The sequence below is a fragment of the Aulonocara sp. 'chitande type north' Nkhata Bay genome, linkage group LG17 (assembly GCF_057382095.1).
Source record: "Aulonocara sp. 'chitande type north' Nkhata Bay isolate Kocher_YH1m ecotype deep benthic linkage group LG17, A_spYH_male_GT1.1, whole genome shotgun sequence".
In the NCBI taxonomy this organism is placed as follows: Eukaryota; Metazoa; Chordata; class Actinopteri; order Cichliformes; family Cichlidae; genus Aulonocara; species Aulonocara sp. 'chitande type north' Nkhata Bay.
In genome coordinates this window covers 22,038,616-22,062,276 of record NC_141360.1, presented here as the reverse complement: position 1 = coordinate 22,062,276, position 23,661 = coordinate 22,038,616, and the positions used below count along the sequence as shown (strand labels likewise).

Here is a 23,661-nt window from a genome sequence, read left to right as displayed (position 1 = left end):
TTTGTTTCTTGTTTGTTTTATGTTGTGGATCGTCCTGTGTCTCCATTTGGTCAATAAACCCCACAGTTCTGAAATATTTTTGTTTTCACTTAAATTTTGTTTTCATTTGGAGGTCAGTTTTTTGAAAAAAAGTGAGTGAACCTCAGGACTGTGCTGGTCTGACTTCTTGTTTCTTGTTCGACTGTGGAGCTGTTAGAGAGCAGATCTGAGACACTCTGCTGCCACCTAGTGCTAATTAAACAAGTACAAAAACAGCAAAACATGAAAAAGAGCCACTTTATTGTACTGTATTCAACTTTGTAGCATTTTCTATTTAATTGTGTTTCTTTCGCTTTTGTAAATTTTTCCTTATGGTGCAGTTTTATTTTGTGATTTTTTATTGTGTTTAATTGAGCTCTTTTGCTTTATTTAAGCTATTTGTTGTGTTAAATAATCGAAAATTAAATATTAGTAAATCCATCATGCACATCAACATGATGAACATTAAATAAAATGAATAACACACCAAACCCGATTTGTTATTCTAGTGTACTTGTACATTGTATAGAGTGTATATTCTTGCGTTTTTAATCAACGTTTATGTGGATTTCTCTCTCAAGTCAAAATGAAGGGACAACTGGCTGATTCTTGCAAGAATTATTTTTACAGTCGCTTTCTGTTGGTGCAGCTCATTATCAAATACAGCCAGCAGGTGGCGTCAAATAACCATAAACTCAGTTTTAAAAGGCTGTGCGGCTTCTGTCTGAGCTGATATCACGCTGCTCCATTCATACAGTCCAAATGCAGCAGAAAGAGTGTGAAGTCTTTTTTTTTTTACTTATGTTTAAAAACAGAAATTATAGCCTGTTGGCTACTTCCTCTGTGGATCTCCTGCAAAGAATCATACATTCATGTATTTGTCATCTTAGAAATTCTTTTGACGGTGACTGCAGAGATACGTAGTGTTTTAGACAGGTTTCTCTTATCAGTATACAACAAAGACCTCTCAGTGCCAGATGCACCTGTACAGACCGCAGAGGTCTCTAGTCTGTTCCAGGGGCCCAGTCGGAAGCTAAAGATCCTCCTGATTTTATTTGAGTTTTGACTTCCTTCAAACTGCTTTTTCTGTGTTTTTCTGTTACTTTGTCCACAGTTAACTGTCTTCCAGTGTTTGTTTTATCCTGCTGGTGAAGCTCTCTGGAGTTTACAGAGTGCTATAAGCTCATTATTATTGTTGTTGTTACATCATTTTAAATAGAAAGATTAAACACCCCCAAGAGGTCACGGCACATGCCTGCCCCTCCCTGAGCCTGGTTTTGCTGGAGGTTTCTTCCTGTTAAAAGGGAGTTTTTCCTTCCCTCTGTGGCCATGTGCTCACTGATCTGATTGTTGAGGTTTTTTCTGTATTTTTGTGGGGGTTTATCTTACAATATTAATCACCCAGAGGCAACTGTTGTTGTGATTTAGCACTACTGAATTGGAGAAATAAAACATGAAAAAATTGAATGTAATTTTCTTTAACAGATGCTCCTGGACACACTCTCTCTCTCTCTCTCTGACTCACTGGCCGCCGAAGCTGTCAATCATGCCTCCGGTTCCGCCTACCGCGCGGACACACCCATTTCCTCACCGGCATTTCATTTATTTATTTATTTATTTCCCCCCTTATTGGAATTATCTGCACGCGCGCAGGGCTGGTGCGTCTGCGCGTGCCGGTCACGGCGGGGTGAGGATAACATTTAAACAGGGACACTCGACCCTCTGTGTGCGCGCGCGCGTATGCGTGTGTGGTCCAGCGCACGTCTACCTAGTGGGCGTGTTCCCGCTCCTCCCTCCCTGCAGACCGGTGCATGCGTGTGCACGCGCGCGAGTGTGATTGCACGCGGTGAAGTCGGGCTTCTTTTTTTTTTTTCTTTTTTTTCCAAGTTTAATCAGCTGGTTGTTCGTCCTCGCGGCGGCGGCGGCGTCTGCGGTCACGAGTGGGTAATTTCTCTCTGAGTGTGCGTGATTCCCCCCTCCTCCTCCTCCTCCTCCTCCTGCTGCTGCTCCTCAGCGTGGAGAGGTGCGGGGCCACTGCTGGCTGTGTTGTTGCGGCACTGGATGGATCCGAGCATGTTTGTGGGTGAAGCCTCGGGCGGTGCACGCGGAGGGAAATAATTTTCTTCTTGTTCTTCTTGTGTGTTTTTTTTCTTCTTCTTCTTCCTGTCTACCTGCCGGTCAGTCACCTGCGCTGTGGCGACATGTCAAACTCAAACAAAAGCAAGAAGGACAAAGAAATCCTTGCTGAATACGAGAGCCATGTGAAAGGTAAGCTGATTTCTCGTCATGTGTGAACATCTCCACGCGCATCTGCACCTAAATCTCCCTGTCACACCCACCCTTTTTTCTCTCACCTTTGCATGCTCACGTTAAACTCTCTCTCACACACACACACCTGTGTGCCAGCACGTTCACCGCTCATGCATTGAGTCCCGTGCAGGGTGTGTTTGTAGGGGAGCTGACACCTCACCGTGAGACGTCAGGATTTCTGGGTTCATCCTGAGTGCTGCATGGCGCCTGAGGGGGAGAGGAGGAGGAGGAGGAGGAGGAAGAAGAGGGGTGTATGTATTCTGCAGATCCTCTTGATCTTTTTCACCCACTGTCTGTGTGTGTGTGTGTGTGTGGTTTTACGCTCAGATCTGAGGCAAGTGGCTGTCTGGTATTTGTATTCCTCTGAGACTGTGACTGCAGCAGCGTGTGTGTGCACCTGATACCCCAGGGACACGCTCAGGTGATGATGATGATTGGGAAAAACTCTTAAATAGTGGTTTCCATGATTGTGGGACAACCCCCTCTCCTCCTCTTCCTCCTTCCATCCCTGCTCCGATGGGGCGGGCGAGTCAAATGACCTTTTATGAAAAGCTCTTTACAAGCTGCTTCATTTTCATTTCATGAAGCAGGGTGGATGATGGGAGATCAGCCAAAATCCACCTGTGTCTACGTCTGTGTGTTTGTGTGTGTGTTCCTCTTTACCTCCAAATGTCTGACCTTTTAACAGCCTCATTCAAACGCCTGCAAAATGCCAGCAGCATCTCATTTTTGTGCAGCTCCACATGGCTCCTCACACTCAGGCTGCCATCTTCACTTGTCACCTACGCCCACGCTTTAAAAGGAGCCGCTCATGTTTTCTCACCTCAATCACATGCCGAATCTTTGGAAATGTTCAAAATCCAAGCACCTTCATTCAAGAATCCTGCCTCTGCCCTGTGTGTGTGTGTGTGTGTGTGTGTGTGTGTGTGTGTGTGTGTGTGTGTATGTGTGTGTGTTTCATACCTTTTCCAATGAATCGACACAGACTTTGAGTGATTACATTTAATGGAGAGTGGCCATTACAGCCCCCAAGAGTGGAGTGTGTGTGTGTGACTGTGTGTTGTTTGTGGTTGCTTGTGTTTGTGTGCCCTCGCCTTGGCGTCTTGCCAGAACGCGCTCGGGGATGCCCTGCATCATAATGACCGCTCTGATAAAGCCCCCTGCTGCTCCTCCTTCTCCGGACGGCCGACTATCTCGGTGCCCCTGTCGCCTCCTGCCGAGAGCCAAACGTATAGATCCACCATTGTAACTATGTGCTTTCCAAGTCTGCCTCCCTGCTCTGCCTCCTGATTGGTGGATGCAGGAGGTGGTGTGTAATGTATACACAGGAGGTGGCTGCTGCCGCTGGGGAGGTGGGGTCTACTCACTGAGGTGAGTTGAGCCTGATGTAAAGGTAGTGGTGGAGATTATGCACAGTGCTGACAATACATATTTGGAACTGCACTGAGCACACTCACCCCGTCACCTCATCTCCAGCGTGTCACGCTTCCTCTGGCTGAACGAGCGAGATGAGGAACGTTTTAATGAGAAAAAGGAGGGGGAAAGGGAAAAAAGGAGCTCTGCAGGAGGAGAGGAGAGGCAGATATAAAGTGTTTCCTGCTGCAACGGCTGCAAGTTTGGGGTTTTTTTTTTTTTTTGCCTGCGCCTGCGCGCAGCTGATTAGTAACTTCACATCTGCATACCTGCAGGACAGACACACCAACATACAGACAGGCAGACAGGTGAATAATTACAGAAGAGGGAAGGAAGTGACTCTTCACTTTAAATGCTCTGAAGTGCCAAATGAGAGGCCCCGATCACCGTGCACGTACGTTCATCTGTGTGTGAATTTCTTAATGATGATCCAGCACTACTCTGCCCCTGTGTCCTTGAACCTGGTTGTCGTGGTAACAACCACGGCGTGAGCTTCCTGTTCTTCTGACATCATGCTCACACATGCTGTATTTATAGGACGGCAAGCGTGAGGATGGTTTGAAGGATAATGGCACAAAGTCACTTTTCAAGGTGCTCGGCAGGTCAGCACAGAGGGCTTGCAGCAGTTTTGTCTCTGCATTTTCAGGGCAGTGTGCGATAGAAGAGACGGCAGCAGAGGCAGAAAACTGTTCAGCATATTGTTAAAGAATTAGATTTCTTTGATCTGTGCAAAGATCTTAAACCTTTCAGTAAATACTCTGGCACCATCCACTTTCCTGTATCTACAGAGCTAAGTCTGAAATACAAAACTGCTGATATGAATGTATTAAAATGTCAGCTTTAGCAGCATGTTGTTTACTTTATAGGGACAATATGTTGGTTAGAGATCCCCACCCAGATAGCAGTTTTAGTACAAATAGCTCCAGGGACAGGAACCATCCATTTTTCTTAAGCTCTTATTCAGTTCAGGGTCCTTAAAGACCAGATCCTCTCCAATCTGTAATAAGACAAGAGGCAGGGTACACCTTGGGCCAAAGCATCTCCAGTGCTTCTGCGTTGTTTAGTTCAGGCCATGTAGACCAGGTAAAGTTACAGAGCGGAGTTGTGCTGACTCCATAACTACGCAGTTTTAAGCCTTCTCTGACATTAACATCAGCAACAAAAAAAACGTGTGCCGGGAGCTTCATTGCATGGGTTTTCATGGCCGAGCAGTTCCTTTAAGTGTGACATGAAGGTGGCTCAACCTCACTGATGCTGCACATCACATGGTCAGATGGTGTCGTAAACCTCCTCCTGCCTTCTCCTACCCTTTTTGAACTACACTTACTCTCTATAATCGGAAGAATATGCAGAATTTCTAGATGATGCATGAAATTTCGTATTTGTAGCTGTTTGTCTTGATTTGCTTGAGCGAGATATCAGTGTATGCAGGTAAGCTATCCATGTGGTGACAAAAGATATCAAAAGCATTGCCAACTATCACATGAGGATTTAACCCTTTTAAAAATATTTTTCTGCATTCAGAGTTGAACTATTAACAGGCAGGAAGTTTCGGTCCAGACAGGCGATGTCCACGCTTGATGTTCCAAAAGAATAAAATTTCTACTTGTAGAGCTTACACCTTTGTGTGTTGGATCGCGATCTTTATGCCCTGGAAGTCCCGAAACACTGGCTATTAGTCCAAGATGCTCAGTAACCAGACTGAATCAATGGGTTCCCAGATTTCACCACAACAGTATAAAAGTGCAGAAGAATGTCGATGGTACTACTACTCGTTCTAGCTCTTTTTTGTTTCTTACTGTTAGTGTCTGGATCTTTCACACAAAGAACTCACAACACTCAGCTTTCAGTCTGTTTGTGCCATTCCAGTCCTACTCCAAAGCTGTTCTTAAACAGTCCGTTTGAACATTAAACCATTTTTGACCTCCCAGCTCTCTTGCACAAAGTTCTTGTGATGTCCAGTTGCAGTAAAATAAGAATAGAGCAGGTATTTGACTGGAAAACAGCCTGGAATGAAACTGCTCAGCATTTCCAGTATTGAGAACCAGCATGAAGTGGGCTCTGTCCTGTTTTGTGTACAACATTGGGCTTTATTGACCAGATTGTCCAGCCATTTTCCAGAGTTCATGTGTGAAAATAGCTTATGAGTGCCTGAAAAATCAGTAGTAGGACTCTTTGTAGCTGAAGGTAGTTCAGTTCTTTATGACTAGCTGGATGGTGAGGCTCATTATCATGCTGCAGAATGATGATCAATCAAATAGCTCCCTAAAGGCCATTTGAGGGTTTCACTGCGCCTGTTGAAGCTGGCCTGATCTTCTCACTGCCAGGTCGCCATTACTGCACAGATGCATGAAACAAGTCTGAGTGCCTCCAATTTTAGAAGCACATAATGAAAGCTCATGCGAATGCAACTTTTGCACAGAAAAGGTTTCTCCATAAAATTAACAAAGAAAGGGTCAAGATAGATAAAAGTCGCCATGATTAATAATTCTTGAAGAATAATTCATAAAGCCTCATCAACCATCTGAAAGATGTCTTCGGCCATTTTAAGGAAGTACACAAGAAAGAGGAAGTCAGCCAACTGGAAACAGAAAGAGGAGTAATTTGGTCTCTAAAATGTATAGAATGGTGAAATTGCATTGCAAATTCTCAGAGTGCAAAATAGTTCACATTTTATTGTGTTACAAAACAAATCTTCAGTGTTTGAGAAGCTGGTAGAGAGAAACCACAGAATTAAGTCAAGACACATGCACCAATTTACTTCAACATCACTTTTCCAAAGCTTTCACAGTAGGGTTTATTCGATTTACTTGTTAGCTTCTTTCTCCATTTTGAGCCTAGTGAGTTAAACACCCAGTTCGCCAAAGCTGAACACACTCTTCTGGATGAGAAAGGAGACCAACCGAGAAGGGCTGTTACTCTGAATAAAGCCCCTGGAGATCGTTTTAACGTACGTAAGCCATTACCAACCTACAGACTACTGTGGCCCAGTTTTAAATATGAAGATCTTTTAAAGCCCCTTTTTCTAAAACGAGTCATTTCACTTGGCTGATTTATTTTTAAAATTATTATTATTGTATATTGTACATGACCATTTGCAGGCACATGCAGTACTTTTTCATTTTGTTCCATATAAAACTGTGACGACTGGTAGATTTAGATTTTTTTCAGTGTTCAAACATAAACTTGAATTTTTAATAAAATATGTTGTATTCTGTTCTGTTTGTTGACAAAGACAGCCTTGTGTGGGTCAATGCAGGTCTGTTCTTTGACACAAAGTCCTAATTTTAAATAAACTAACTAAAAAGGCAGGTTTTTGTGCATAAACCAGTCTTTTTCTACTTTATTTGTTTTTCAATTCTCAGCCGTTTGGGATCTCGTCCATGCTCTAATCTCACAAACACAGAGCAACAAAGGTGATTAAAAATTAATCTCACTTAACTTTATCCAGGACTCCATAACAGAGATGCAGGTAATCTAAATTTAGGATGATGCTGATGGTGTGTAGATGCACAAACGTAAAAGTTTTCATGCGATTAAGAAGCATTTAAATTGACTATTACTCTAATAAAGGTCGCTTTGAACAAATAAAATGGATGTATCAATAATTATACATTCACTTCATTCTTATTTTGTGGTTTTGTGCTCTGACCTCTGACTGTGCATGACCCGAGCACGCCATCCCCGGTGCAAAAGGAATAAAACGAGCTCCAGGGAGCTTTCAGATCAAATCAGTCCACAGATTTAACAAGACAAATTCTTTACACTCTAGGTAACTCCTGCATGTTTTCCCCTTTGTCAGTGTTTTACTACGTTATTCTGCGCTGACTGTAGCTCGTCTGATCAAAGAGGGTGAGTCTAGTCGTCGGGGTGCTACGAGGACACGCGAGGAGGTTTCTAAGAAGAGGCATTTCAGAGATCAAAAGGTACGCACGGCGGATATCCTCTTTCACTCTCAGTTGACTGTGATCCCAGCCAAGAAGTTTCATTTATATAATCTCGCCTCCTCGGTGGATCTGTTTGAATCCTCCTTCTCTTCTGCAAAAGCAAGCCTCATATTTTTGTATTCCTATAAAGCAAACAGACAGAAACACAGACATCTTCTTTAGGACATTTTTGTTAATTCATCACGAAGTGTTTGGTTTTTAGATCTACTGATTATAGTCAAAAATGCAAATAATCCAAACAACACTTAGTTTCCTGTCATATTAGACAAAGTAAGGCTTTGTGTTCTTCTCTTTAGAATAAACCAGATTGTACCCTCCTTTTAAATCTTTGCTTGTAAAACAACTTTGTGTTGCATTGTTGAATAGACTCAGTGTTGCCTGATATAACCTGAGATGGGAATGTTTCTAATTATCATACTCTCTTCAAGCAACCTTCTTCTTTGGTATTGGCTGGTTTTAAAGATTTTTCTTCAGGGTTGTCTGGCTTTTTAAAAAATTATTATTACCTTAAATTGTTCTCTGCAGTTTTTCAGAAACGTCCGTCATTTTTTTCCAAAATTTCCTTCCATTGTCCGGCTGTTTTTGCAGCCTCACTGCCTCACAGTACTGATCAGTACCATTCCACACAAGCGTAAAAGGGGCCCACTTCCTGTTACTGCTACATATTAAAAGAAGTTGTTCTTAACTGATGTGGTTTAATGCAAAGGGTTAATGTAGTTGGTCTTATGTTGATTAATTTTGGAACAAATCTGGATTTGTTGATTTTTATTTTGCAATATCACCAAAATAATAGCCCCACTTTTTTTGCTCATTGATTAACAGTGTTGGGTGTAATGCACTACACGGTAATGCGTTACTGTAGTCATATTACATTTTCAGTAACATGGTAGTGTAACGGTACTGTTCTAAATTCAGTAATCACATTACAGTTACAATTATGCTGTTACTTATGCTGAAAAAAGAAAAAAAGGAGGGGGGGGGGGGTCGCCTTGAAAGCATGAGTGATGTAAGGATTGCATGCGGACCCCAGTCCTGCAGCCAGAGCCTGATCTTCAACGGGTAACAGCTAAATTATGCTTTAGTGTTGGCAGTTAAGGGCTGCCGGTCTACCTGCAGAGAGTTGTTGATGGAGGCAGTATATGAACTATGTGCTGCGACTGGTCTGTGGGCCACTCTTGCTACAGCTGTTGTTGGTCTGTAAGCCAGCCGTGGAGAATAGCGAAGTTATAACATACAGAGAGCAACAGTTAAAAACAAAATCTCCTCTTTAGCCACTGTTTGAAATTTCCATGCTGTACTTTTTTATTTTTGGTGTTTATTTCCTGCGTTTCACATTCCTGGTGAACTCCACTGTCGCTCCTTTCCTTTTTCTTGCCCACTTGCCAACAACTACATTCATCCATGTTGAGAAATTTGCAGTTGGGATTCTGGAGGACTGGCACAGAGCGTGTTTGTGAACTTATCTCTGTTGGCAAAAACCTCCCCAGACTGAAACAACCACAGGACCATAAAATAAGCATAACAGAGGCAGTGATGAGCAGTCAGGCCTGCAGCCTCCATTTGTACCGGTCTCTGTTTCCACGGTAGAATCTCTGTGGCGATCGCTTTGAAGTGTCTTTGGGCTAGTTTTCAGCTTTGCTTTGTGTTCAAAGAAACGAAAGATCCTGTGTGTCCTCATTCGGATCCGGATTTACGTCAGTGTGTGGGACTGTAGCTTTAGTTTAATATTCTTAACTGGTGATTATGTGACAGTGCATTTCAGGTCACATTACAGAGTACTGTGAAAGGAATATAATAAGTAGTGTAACAGATTAGTTAACAATTTTCATTACTTACAAAACCAATGTTGAATTTAGATACTTTTTTTATTTATTTCTGTTTATAAGTGGCTCTTCTACTCTGCGTGAGCCCTTGAAGCTCATTCACACACATTCATACAAGCACTTTTTTCTATGCTTGCGGTCTATCTAACAGGAATGAAACCAGCAACCTTCTGATTAGCAGACAATGTGCTCTGCCGCCATTTCAAACACATATCAGACATTTTTCACAAAAACAAGTACAGTTATCGTTTAGAAAATAAATCTTACATGGATTGGATTGCAGGGTTGGAATCCTGGAATTTACTGTAAATTGCCTCAATGTTCGTTTGCAGTAGAAGAACTCTGTTAATAGATGTATAAAGCAAAAGGAGAGTTTGGAATTGAAAATGTGGAAAGTTGCCATGTTCTACATTGTAAGGTCTTCTTCCTTGAGACTGCGTGGCATTGAAGTTGCTCGTCACAGCAGGACGTCATATGACTGCAGGCAGGTGACTGGAGTAGAAAACAAGCAAAGCAGGAGAGCAGAAGTGTAACACAGAAGACTATACGAAGATGTTAGCTGCTAAAGGTTGTGCACAGCTAAAATTTAACACCTTAGCTCCTCTTGTTTTAATCAATTCTTAACTGATCGAGTCACTTTGACATAATCCTGAAATATTCTGCAGGTGCCTCAGCTGTGCAGCAGAGGGCTTCTGTACACGTGTTGATCAAAACTGAATTTATAAAATTTGGCCGTGCCTCTAGCAAATCAGGTGACCATGAATAAATTTCATGTAAAAAGCTTGAGATGGACTGCAGAGGGGAATGTGGGATTTAGAAAAATATGAACATATAAAATTATGTATATGTTTAAAAATTATTCTTTAAATGAGCAATAAAATTCCAGGTTCAAATTGTAGTTAAATTAGCTGGACTGATTCTGATTTTGACTTTCAGACTCAACAAAAGGTACAACAGAAATAAAAATAATTGATAGTTCATCTTGAATGCGTCTTTATATTGTTTAATATTTGTATTATTTAAATTTGATTGCAGTTAAGTTTTAATCCAAGGAGGACTTTAACTCAACAAAAGGTCGTATCACTGCCTTTGATGCACGTTTGTGTAAAGACGCAGTCTCACATCATTTTGGAGGCAGAGTTAGCGTTTGAACTCTTTGATGTGGCATCAGAAATCCCAGTGGAAAGTGTGAAATGGATTTCCAAGAAGAGCAAAGAAAGAGCCTCCTACAGTTTGTTTTATTAATGAAATAAAGAAATTTACTGCATCATGTTTCAGTGTTTGGTGTTGGAGTAGCGAGAAAGTGTGTGCATGGTGATAACATATGTGAGTGTGTATAACTAAAGATAACATTTAAAAATAACAGAAAAGTTTTGATTTTTATTGTCGATATTATATTTATATCTATATTATTTATGTTATAGACCCTTAACTTAAACATTTCCTACTTTGTACTGTACCTGAACTAGTAAATAATGAAAGTTTAATATTGTTGGATAAATTGAATATTGCAGTATTTAAAACTTTCAAAGTTAGATGTTGGATAACATTATTTTAATATTTTATTATCACATTGTGAAGGTCACTCTGTTTGTGAGCTCTTAAATCAAATCTGGCTTTTTATTTATAAAACTGTCACTAAGAATCATCTGATTTCAAAAGGCTATATTTTTAAAGTTAGCTACCAACAACCACTTGAAACTCACAAAACCCCTTTTTTCTAATTATATATTTCAGTCGTTGCCATTAATAATTACTACTATAAATCAGTGGATAGAAATGTGGTTGTATGGTCGTATGTTCTCATTTCAATGTACGACTGCACAAAACAGTTATAAATAATAAATACTGCATCAGCTTACATTTACCTCTAAATAAAAAGTCCTATCCTTTAAAAATGTTCAGTCTGGCGAGAATCCAGTTGTTTTTCTTTCAGTTGCAATATAGTGGGATGTATGGGAGTGTAGCCCATCAAACACACTGGTGCTGTCTAGTTTCAAGTCTTATTGAACACAAAATGATGTGCCTTTTGTAAAATGTGGTCCCATTTATAGAGTAAAGCGGTGTATGACTCATACGGTGTGACTCATATGGTAGTGACTTGCTAATCATATGGTGGGGCAGGTGTATGATTAACAAGTTGCTGCTGTGTGAACGTGCAGTGTCGCTGGGTTTCTCCTTGTTTGTCACATCTGCTTTCAAAAGAATGATGAAGTTTGAGGTTTCAAAAATGGTAAATTTCAAACCGGTCAGTGTAATAGCATAATAAACAATAACTACTAACACTGCCCTTTTTTTCTCTGCATAGTTGTATATTTTCAAAGGTTTCATTTAACTGAACAGAATGACCAACTAGCACAGGTGAAAAGTGACTGCAGTTATTCAACTGAGCCTGGTTGCACTTGCGGTTTCTTCCTGTTAATAGAGGGTTTTCCCTTCCCACTGTCACCAAGTGTCTGGTCAAAGGGGTCGTTTGATTGTTGGGGTTTTTCTTATTATTGTTGAGTCTGTACCTTACAATATAAAACACTTTGAGAACTGTTGTTGTGATTTGGCACTAAAGGGTGGGCCATTTATATGGATACACCGTAATAAAATGGCAATGGTTGGTGATATTAAAGTCCTGTTTGTGGCACATTAGTATATGTGAGGGGGCAAACTCCTCAAGATGGGTGGTGACCATGGTGGCCATTTAGAAGTCGGCCATCTTGGATACAACTTTTGTTTTTTCAATAGGAAGAGGGCCATGTGACACATCAAACTTATTGGTAATGTCACAAGAAAAACAATGGTGTGCTTGGTTTCAACGTAACTTTATTCTCTGGGATCTGGGTCATACTCGTTGAGATGCTGCAGTAGCTGGAGTTTGTAAGGGTGCCATTTGTGAGTAGCTAATATCTGCCGAAGGGATGTTCGACTAATGCCACTCTCCAGTGACATGTGGCGAGTGCTACGCTGTGGGCTTTCTTGCGTCCACATTTTGGAACCAGTTTCACAAAACTTAGCAAGCAGTTTGCTAACTGTAGCATGGGAGATGGGTGGTCTCGTAGGGTGTCTTGCATTGAAATCTGCTGCAATGACCCGGTTACTGCATTCACCCGATATCAACACAATTTCGTTCTGCTCCTCACGTGTTAACCTCTTCGACATGTCAATGGCTGTGAACATAGAGAAACTTGTAAATAACTCATGAAAGAATAAAGTTACGTTGAAACCAAGCACACCATTGTTTTTCTTGTGACATTACCAATAAGTTTGATGTGTCACATGGCCCTCTTCCTATTGAAAAAACAAAAGTTGTATCCAAGATGGCCGACTTCTAAATGGCCACCATGGTCACCACCCATCTTGAGGAGTTTGCCCCCTCACATATACTAATGTGCCACAAACAGGACTTTAATATCACCAACCATTGCCATTTTATTACGGTGTATCCATATAAATGGCCCACCTTGTAGTTTAAAAATGTTACTTTAACTGAAATCCATTTAAAAGAATGAAAGAATATCCTTCTCATGATGTCTGTGAAAAGAAAATTTGGTCCCTGAAGCCAAGAGGTTTTTCTAAGCCTCGACCCAAGTATCTCAGTCCCTTCCTTTGGCAGATTCAAATCTCAAACTCGAAACTCGATTTAAAGAGGGCAAACTCGAAACTCGAAAATATCCTTCCATTAAGGTTTCAGGCTGGACAGTAGCCCAGTTACAACATGTCCTAAAAGAGAGAGGGACAAACTTTCTCTTTCTCTGCCATCTGTCCATCATTTGCAAACTGGCACCGGGTTGCCAGTTTGTTGCTCCACTATCCCTCCTTTCCAGTAAACAGCAGCAAACTTTTCTTGGCACTGCGTTGTCAGTTTCTCTGCCATTGCTCCCTATTTTCTTGCTTTCTCACACAAATAAAAGCTGCGCCTCTTTTTTAGGAGATCCGGACTCCACAGTGTGCATAATTCCTCAAGGCATACCTTCACTTCTCAAATGCTTTCACTAGCATCACTTAAACCCTCTCTCCTGGACACAGTCATTCAGGACAGCTACTTCAAGACAAACTCACATTTCTTCACAAGCCGTTGGGTCATTACCTGGAGCATCAAAAATCCCAGCATGCGCCCAGCAGCAGAGTTTCTGTTAAGAGTTGAGTCGCATCGCTATTCCTCTATCAATGTCTGTCATCGTCCAGAATTTCTTCTGATCTCTTCTCCTGCCATTCCTTCCAAATTTTTCCAGCACATGCGCCACTCAGTGGAATCCCTGACCACCCCATCAAGGTCACGGGTTGCTTTTCATTGCAAATGATTGCTTATCGTTGCTTATCAAACCTGCCTGCCTGCCAGTCATATTTTTTGGAACAGTCTTCAACCTTTGTAACATACAAGCATTACTGGTTCTAGGGCAGGGGTGTCCAACTCCAGTCCTCGAGAGCTACTGTCAACACAGCCGAGTCAAATGATTGGATCACCTCTTCAGCATGCCATCAAGTTTGGCAACAAGGCCTGGTAACAAGCCATTCATTTGATTCAGGTGTGTCGGAACAAAGATGCATTTAAAAGCTGCTGGACAGTAGCTCTCGAGGACTGGAGTTGGAAACCCCTGTTCTAGGGGATGCCCTCTCTGGGGATCTGTCTGGCCTGGGAGACACTACCAGTCCCCTCTGAGGCCTCCCCCAAACCTCAGTCTCTATTCAAGCCATCTGCCATCACCTACTAGAAATGCTGTCAAACCTAAAATGAGAATGTAGTCCCAGCTAGTGAAATCTGGCCCGTGTTTAGAATTGCCACTTGTGAAAAAATGTGACATGATGGAACAAAATAGACATTATTTTTGAAACCAGGAACCCAAGATTAGCATAGATAATCTGATATGAGTCTTAGCATCATATGATCTTCCACATATCCAAAGTTATAATGGCAGCAGGCTTCCTAAAATATTCTCTTCAGCATAATCCACATCTGCTTCTTCCTGTTTCCAGTCCAGGATAGATGTATAATTCCTCCAACACTTCCTGGATCTCCCCTCATTGCCCAGAAATCCTGGAATTCCATTTGAAAAAACCTCCGTGAAAGTGAAATTCTGAAATCTAGTGCTGGATAAAATCATCTGGAAGCAGGAAATTGTGGCCCCCTTCTGGAGCCAGACATGAATCCACATAACAGACCAGAATCTAATATGTTGTTATTATTATGAAACCATTTATGGTTTTCAGTAGCAGCTTGTTTCCCCGTCGCCACACTTCCGATGTCTTAGACCCGGAATAGCACATTAGAGACCTTTCTTCTCCACTTGGCTGCTCATAATTAGCGTTTAAAGGACACATAGTGAACGTGGCATCGACACCAACTTACAGAAGTAATTAAACCGCTGATCCATCGGGCCAATCAGAACAGAGTGTTCTCCCCCCTGCCCGGGGTAAGATGTGAAGCAGCTTCGGAGCAGTGGAGCAGACATTCATTCATATGAAATTGTTGCGGCTCAACACAATGTGTGAGAGCAGCGTGAGATGGCAGCCATTTTAAATTAGTAAGCAAACAACATCAAACAATGCCAGAATCAATACACACACACACACACACACACACACACACACTGCTTGCTGCACATGTTTTTATGGATTTCCACAGAAAAATGGTCAGTCTATAAAACTCTCCACCCCTGTGTGTGTGTGTGTGTGTGTGTGTGTGTGTGTGTGTGTGTGTGTGTGTGTGTGTGTGTGTGTGTGTGTGTGTGTCGATGCGGCAGATGCAAGCTCTTGTCTTCACCTTCCTCATCACATGGTTCACACACAGTGTGTGGTTGCCAAGACAACAGGTATTGGAGTGGATAGAGAGCCCTGGGATTGGTGTGTGTGTTTTGTGTGTGTGAGAGAGACAGGTGGAGTTACTGTGTATTCTGTGCTCGCTCTTCCTGCTGCTGCAGATTGATCGAGCTCTGAAATGGCACGAGCAGTGAAGCATGCAGCCAGGCTTTACCACGCTGTAGGACTCAAAGTGTGTGTTTGTGTGTGCTTGCAATGTGGGTTTTTAGGTATAATGATTTTAATGCGGTCACAGGATGTCGTCCAAGGTGACTCCTCAGAGGAAAAATGGTCATCATCTTCATCAGCAGTTGCACGAGGTAGAACAGACAAAGAGAGTGAAGATGAGGAAGAATAGGAAAATTAAGCAATGTTAATTAAAGTTAATCAATGCTGCAGTTTAGCATGTTAAACCAGAACCAGACCTATCAATTAAACTCATTATCTTGACTGTAGCGGTCGCCTAAGCGATAGACTTTGTTCTTTCACTGCAGGAGAAATCTGTGTTCTCTTAATAACATTAATAACATATAAAAGGCGTTCCTCTGCAAATACAGGCCCAGTTTGTGGCAAATAAACAATAAAGCAATAACGAGCTGCCTCTCCAGTGAGTCCCACTTTTAAAGAGAGCGTTCAGCAAACAGTGCTGAAAGAACTGTTGCAGAGGCAGCTGAATGATTTTGAGGACAACCACAACTACAAGCAATCTCCTGGAAATCCAAGATGAAATAAGCGGCTGAATATCAGCGGCTGAGCTTACAAAAAAGGGCAAGTGCATTGTACACTTTTAAATCATTCTCTTGGATGAAAGGGATAAAAAAAAAATGAGTTGTCTCTCAGTGGTTGCCTCTCTGTTGACCAAATTAACTGATTAGATGATCATTAAGCAGCTGCTACCCAGTGCCTGTCTATTTAAATCTGACCTGTTCACGTCTTGGTGTGCTCATGTCCTCCTGGGATCACGATTTTCTCTTTTGAAGTTGTTTTTAGACTGCTTGTATCAGTCTCAAGGTCAAAGTGGGCTCAGTAGTATATCACTTCTAGTTCAGTGACATATGTGGCTGGTAGACTGACAAATCTGTGATCAAATTTACCATCACTGAAACCATTTTAAAGCATTTACTACAGTAAGTATAGAATATAATCTGCATATTAAACTCTGAATCAGGAGTGACATGGTGCAAGATAAATTTATGTAAAAATATTTGATGGTTTCAGTGTGATACTCCTTTGTTTGAGTCTGCCCCATCCAGTGGCTTGAATCACTGTGCAGAGCAGGTTAAGGCAGGTGATGCTACATGGAGGATGTGGTTGGAGCAGGATGATGCAATCTTTGATCTCACGTCTAGGTCTCTGCAGACACTGCTCTGGAGTTCAGGCAATCTCCAGTTAATCACTGCAACCCTTATTTTCAGTTTAGCTTAATTCCTGGACACTGCATGTGTTCATTATTTAAAATAAATGCTGCTTTATCTCAGCATCAACAGTTCCGGTCTTTGAATGTCTGATTATTTTAAATGTGAAGGATGTGAAGAGTCAGACCTTTGTTCACATATGTATTTATATTTATTATATTTTTATTTATATAAAGTCAGCCAACAGAAACAACATGATGTAACAACTGCATTACATCAGCATCACTATGATATGTTTTTAATTTTGAGAAAAAGAAGGTGATCCTACAGATTTCTTTTTAATCTGTAAAACTCTGGAAGAGTCGCCAAGTCTCAAGCTTCATTTTGGTTTGTATAGGTGTATGTAGTATTAATATATATTTATGAATTTTCCACACAACTAGGTCTAACTTACCAGCGGACAGAAACGATTGCGAAAACAAATATTCGTTAAGTATATTTGTTTTTTTCTTAATTATCCGTGTGCAGATGTGCGGACCCAGTTGGTGGAGCAGCAGCGCTGTCTGGAGCAGCAGACAGAGATGCGGGTCCAGCTGCTTCAGGACCTCCAGGATTTCTTCAGGAAGAAGGCTGAAATCGAAACAGAGTATTCGAGAAACCTGGAGAAGCTAGCCGAGAGGTTCATGGCCAAAACACGCAGCACGAAAGATCATCAGCAATACAAGTAGGCCTGCTTACCTGAGTACGCATGCATGTTTGCATGTTTCGGGGGGCACATATTTGTGTATTAAATGAAACACACAAAAATGTATTTACTGAAAGGGGACATATCAGGGATTTACTTTACCATAAATATTCATTTTTTATAACTTTTGGAGCTTTAAAACTGAGTTGGTTATTGCTAGCTGTTAGCCTAAGCTTAAGCTAATTTACTTACTTACTTTCCCATGTTTTTTTGAACCAAAGATATTAGTCAAGTTTATTCATTTTAATTCATTTTAATAATCCCTTATATCAGCGGTCCCCAACCTTTTTTGCGCCACGGACCGGTTTATGCCCGACAATATTTTCACGGACAGGCCTTTAAGGTGTTGCGGATAAATACAACAAAATAAAACTAGTACCGGTACCGAAAAAAAGAAAATTTATTCATAACACACGTGAAAAGACCAAGGAAAACCGAGTAAACGATAAAAACGAAAACAAAATAACGCTGAAAACCGATAAAAACCCTGAAAACTATACATTTCACACGTGAGCCTCAACTCTCGCGGCCCGGTACCAAACAACTCACGGACTGGTACCGGTCCGAGGCCCGGGGGTTGGGGACTGCTGCCTTATAGCACTTCACATCAATAAGAAACATTTAAAACTATGGAGAAAAGTGTTTTAAGTAGGCTTTTTAAAAAGCTTGATAGCTTCTATTAGCATTGTAGCTAAAGCTCTTGCCCCTCCAGAATAAGATTAACCACATAGTAAGTTATTATTTTGCAGATAAATTACTTCAATATATATAAAACCTCCCAGTGATATATAAATAAGAAAAATAATTAATGGCTACAATGATAAAATAATTGAATATACATGATTCTGAAAAGTTCCACTCAGAATAAGTATGTTTGCTCGAGGTACTTTAAATGTATTTTAATACAACAAATTTAATAAAACTTTTCCAATATTAAGATATTTAATATTTGTTGGTCATAGGTTTATAATTTTTTCTTATCTTTGCCAATTTTCTTGATATTTGTTTATTTTTGGTCCTCATGTGCCCCCATTTAAAAAAGAAAAAGAAAAAGGCATTGGTGTTTTTTTTTAGTTACTGCTCTCTGTTCTTTAAAAAATGTTATATATCCTATAACATACATCGGCACCTGGGTATTTGGACGTTATACATTTAGGTCATGAATAAAGTAATGATGTAATGATATAAATAAAAATAAAATACGATTCAGAATTTTGCATTCAAATACAGGCTGTTGATAGAAAATTTCTTAAAATGAAGCACAAAATATCTTTAAATACTTTTATTTCACATAAATTTTAAAATAAATTTTTATTTCACATCAGAAACAGATTACTAAATGTTTGAGGTGTGAAATAAACCGCAATGGAGTTTGAAAACAAAATATGGATGTGTGTGGTTGGAGGATGTGTTTGTGCGGGTGGTGGGGGGGCGCAAACATTTTTCTTGTAAAACAAAGGTGGGCCCAGCAAAAAAAGTTTGGGAACCACTGATCTAATATATGTGTTTACCGGGGAGTTTGTTCAAACCTTTACTATCTGTCAATGAAGCATAGGATAGCTACTTAACGGAAAAGAAAAGGCCAACAGTGGATATTAAGGGCTTGAACTCAAATGCATTTATCTTTTATCTAAATGATCCTCTCCACACAGTTTTAATAATCCACATATAAGTTGTATAAATGAGTGTTTTTGCTATGTTTAAGGCATCTCTCACTTTCCCTCTTCCAGAAAGGACCAGAATCTGCTCTCACCAGTCAACTGTTGGTATTTGCTGTTAAATCAGGTTAGTTTATGGTTTTGTGAATCTCCTCAAAGTCTTTTTGAAATCTCTGAGCTATGAATATACAATGAGGCATGTGCTGTTAAATGTAAGAAAAGCTGTTGCATTCGATCTTGTACTTAGCAAAGTGGCTGAAGCTTGTGCTCACCAACTATTAGAGGTTTTATTCAATCCTTTCAATCTTTCCTTGACATGTTCCCAATTCCTGTCCCAGAGAGACAAGCCATCAACAGTCTAAACGAGTACAGACCAATAGCACTTATATCAGTAGTCATGAAATGTCTGGAGAGACTTGTATCTCAATACATCAAAAACTGCCTCCCTCTTAACTTTGACCTGCACGAGTGAGCTCATGCACCAAACAGCCCTCCAGATTTCATTGAGCCATTTTGAATACCCAGGAAATTATCCTGGAATGCTCTTCCACCTTCACCACAATCGTCTCGTATATACTGGTTGGTAAAATATGTGACCTAGACCCCTCGCCCCCATCTGTACTGGGATTAAAGACTTCCTTACCAACCATCCACAAACGGTGAATGCTGGCCACCATCACACTTAGCACTGGCTCTCCTCAGAGCTGTGTGCTGAGTTCTCCTGTATGCCTTGTACACATATTTAATTTAGTTCAATTATATTTTTATAACACCAAATCACAACAACAGTTGCCTCAAGAGACTAGTGTAAAGAACTTAAATAATAGAGAGAAACCTCAACAATCAGGCAGTCCTGTTTGAGCAAGCACTTGGAAACAGTGGGGAGGAAAAACTCCTTTTTAACAGGATGAAACCTCCGACAAAGTTTGATTCATATGTGGAGGTGAGTCAGCATACAGAGAGCTATCTGGGTGTTGCTAGCCCTCTTCTACGTCAGGAGGGTTTCCTCAAATTCATGGGAACCAACATCGTGGAGAATCAGCAGTAACCCCATCAGAGACCAGGTTTACTGAGAATGCTCTGAAGGAACTACACAGAGGGAGAAACTGTTGGTGGCCTTCCAACGCTCCACTTTGAGAGTGTACTGCATCACAGTGTGGTAACAGCAGAGGTTTATCAGCACCACCCAGAGAAGCATCAGCTGCCCTTTCTAGAGGACATCTCCAGCTCTCTGTATCTCAGCAGGGCAAAGAAAATAATGCAAAACCTTTCCCGCCCTGGACTGCACTTGTCCAACCTGCTGCCTCCAGACAGACCAGACAGTACAGATACATAAAGAGCCGGAGCTAAAAACAGCTTCTTCCCCGTGGACCATCAGAACTCTGCTGTAAATAAAGGAGTGCAATAGCTGTTCTATAGGAAATGGCGTTCCGTTAAGTCCAGTCATGTCCTAAAGATGTGTGTCTGCCCTTAATGCTTTTATGCATTGTATAATTTTTAAAACCACATTTATTTATTTTTAAATACACTTATTCTTTTTCAGTCTTTTTACCTACAGTTTTGCACTGAATAGAATAGTTCTCAGAATCTTGTATAATTCCCCAAGGATTATTATTATTAGTAAATTATTATTGCTACTGTTGTTATTAATTATTATTATTATTATTACTATTACATTCTTTTATACCAATCTCTGTTTTCCAGGTGAGGAGGGAGAGTAAGGACCATGCCACCCTCAGTGACCTCTACCTAAACAACGTCATCTCCCGCCTCACACACATTAGCGAGGACTCGGCCCGCCTGCTGAAGAGGGTGAGCAAGATTATCATCACTATATACTTTGATATTTATGCAAACAAAATATCCTTCATGTGTTAGTCTGTTAGTAAAGGTTTCTCCACTTCTAAAAGAACAGAGGTCTTTATTTTTAATGCTTTGTATGTATTTGCTCGGGAGCATTTTTAGACTAATTTTGTTTACTTTGTCAAATAAATGAATGTAGCCTGGTCTCATAATTATATTTCTGTTGATATGTCGTAAAAACCTTATTTATCTAAGAATAATGAAAATCAGTGCAGGAATATTTTTTACATACGACAGAATGAGGTTTGTTGCTGCACCAGAAAAGTCGATTTCCTGTCTTTAGGACATTATTGTTACACAACTTTTAAGTTTTCACTTTTATTCAATATGTAACAATAGCACCACAGTGGATTCTTCTAAGCTGAAGTTAAAGAAGTACCATTAGATCAATAAGCAGTTGTTTTTTTTGAGTTAGTATCAAAAACAAAACAGAAAAGTCTACAAAAGTTAGTGTTGTGCTGACTTGTGTCGTTACATTATTCCGATGAAACCAGTCAAATCTTCACATTTATTTTTGCATTCTCACTCCCATTGAAGATTTTAATGTCTTCATCATCTTCAGCCTCCTGTCTTTTTGTCAGTCCCATCGTCTTCAAACCCAACATCACAGCAGGTCTCACTACCATCTTGTAAACCTTTCCTTTCATTCTCGCTGCTTTCCCTCTGTCGCCTGTCACTTCTGACACTTGTCTCCACCCACTCCACCCTGCCTGCACTCTCTCCGTCAGCCGCCTTGTGCACTGTCAGTTACTTTGAACATTTGACCACGGTACTTTCACTATCTCCTTGCCTATCTACCTGTATCCATCTCACTCAAATGATTTCCAAAAAAAGGGTTTTTCCTTAGAATGTTTCTGTAATTGCTACATTTCCTTAATATCAAAGGACTTTTCGGTCAAAATTTTATGCAACTTACAAACTGATGCACTCTAGTTGCCTTTAAGAATGTTTTTGAGACACTATCAGAAGAAAAACAGCAAACTCAGAGTCTGAGAGCAAAAAAACAAGCTGAAACTCAGCTCAGCTGTTCATTCTCATTAAGTTCATCACGTCAGCTCATACTTTATTGCCATCAGAATATTGATTAGCAGCTGCTTTAAGCAAAGGATCTGAGCGCCTCTCCCTCAACTGTGTGTGTGCCCCTGCACAGAAACAGTGGTTATCCATCAGGCAGGCTGAACAGCAGCAGATATATAAATGAATCTGACCACACACAAACAAATGAATTCATAAATGAAACAAGCCGCGCTCCGCTGCCTGCTCTCAGACTGGATTTCTGTCTCATGCATTAAACAGCCGAGCAGTTTGGGAAAGAGCTATGTGGCAGCATTAATATTACATTATGCTAAATGACTGAGGAATCCCAGGATGGATGAATCCCGTTCCCATAGCGCCCGCTGAGAAAAGATCAGTTGAGCTTGTCGCCATGGCCACAGGGCTGTCGGTGTTGTCATGGCCACTCAGCTGTCTGTCTCTTCCTCTTCAGAGGAGAGTTTCTGAGAGGACGCGGCGATGTGATGGAGGTCTTGCTGTTTATAGCTGCTGGCAGTAGCTGCACTTTAGTTAGCATGAATAAAAGACGAGCCGGAAGCCAGATTAATAATGAACACGGCGAGCTAAAGTTGGAGGCGGGTAAAAGTACACCAGTGTGTGTGTGTTTAATTTGCCAAACTCCAGCAGAGCTCAGGGGAATACTGACTTTACTTTTTATTAAAATCAACTCTGCGACTTAAAGAAGCCGTATGAAAAAATAACAACCCCAGAGGTCTGCGCACACGGATGGTTTCCAGCACTGTAAAAATACATTAATGGTACTTTAGTGCTGTACTCGAGCACAGTACTGAGGTACTTGTGCTTAGAGCCACTTCTATAATCCGTAGTTTATATTAACAATTTATAAAGTGACAATGTGATTGGGCAGCTGTTCTCTGAAAAACTATAAAAAGCAGCTGTATCACGGGAAAAGTGAATTTTTAAATGTTTTACCTTAAAAATTAAGTGATTTAAGCATTAATAATTACAGTAGTCAAAACTAGGCTATTTATAAAATATAATAATAAATTTATACAGTACTTTCTTTAGCAAACTTATAAAGGAGTTCAGAGAAACTACTTATAAAATAAAACATAGATTCAGGATCACCTCTCAGTTGTGACCTCCGCTTGTATTTGAGTATGAAGTGGATGAAAGGAGAATTATCACCTCAAAGTCCGGAGGATTTGTTTTTTTCTGGGTGTAGGAGTTAAAATGAATTAAGTTTGTTTACTCTGGTCCAAATCGGTTGATGAGCTTTCTCCTTGTGGTTTGGTTTCTTTTCACACAGAGAAAAATTCAAACGACCTATAATGCGTCTGGCTTGGCACTTAGTACAGCAAAAGGGTCCTGGGTTCAAACGTAGGCGGGGCCCTTCTTATGCTTGTTAATGTTGTGATCATTCAGGTCAAAAAGATGTGAGTTGTTAGAGGATTGTTTCCTGTAAGTGTCATTGTATAAAGAGACAATTCTAAAATGGTGCATAAATCTGTGAATGTCTTTATTTGAGAATATGCTGGTAACAGGTTTCTCTTCTCATTTGTGTGCTTTAGAGTAAGGAGATCCTCTTCCAGCTTCAGGAAGACCTCATGAAGCTTCTGAATGAGCTTTACACCGTAAGTGGAACAAAAGTTATTCTTCCAAGGCTTTAAGACACAAGTTTTTTAATGTGTTAGTGTTAAACACATTTTTATGTGGTCTACAAATGCA

The 23,661-nt window shown here is 40.6% G+C and overlaps 1 protein-coding gene across 2 annotated transcripts in view; it reads left to right on the top strand.

The window, feature by feature from the left end:
- The first annotated feature begins 1,718 nt into the window (after positions 1-1,718).
- LOC147310071 (SLIT-ROBO Rho GTPase-activating protein 1-like) overlaps positions 1,719-23,661 on the top strand; it is a 40,660-nt gene continuing 18,717 nt past the window's right edge. For both annotated transcript variants that reach the window (XM_086268777.1, XM_086268776.1), the window contains exons 1-5: positions 1,719-2,286; positions 17,182-17,377; positions 19,129-19,183; positions 20,761-20,868; positions 23,505-23,567. In XM_086268777.1, coding sequence (XP_086124903.1) covers positions 2,220-2,286; positions 17,182-17,377; positions 19,129-19,183; positions 20,761-20,868; positions 23,505-23,567 — 489 coding nt within the window. In that variant the 5' untranslated portion in view covers positions 1,719-2,219. The remainder of the gene's footprint in view (positions 2,287-17,181; positions 17,378-19,128; positions 19,184-20,760; positions 20,869-23,504; positions 23,568-23,661) is intronic.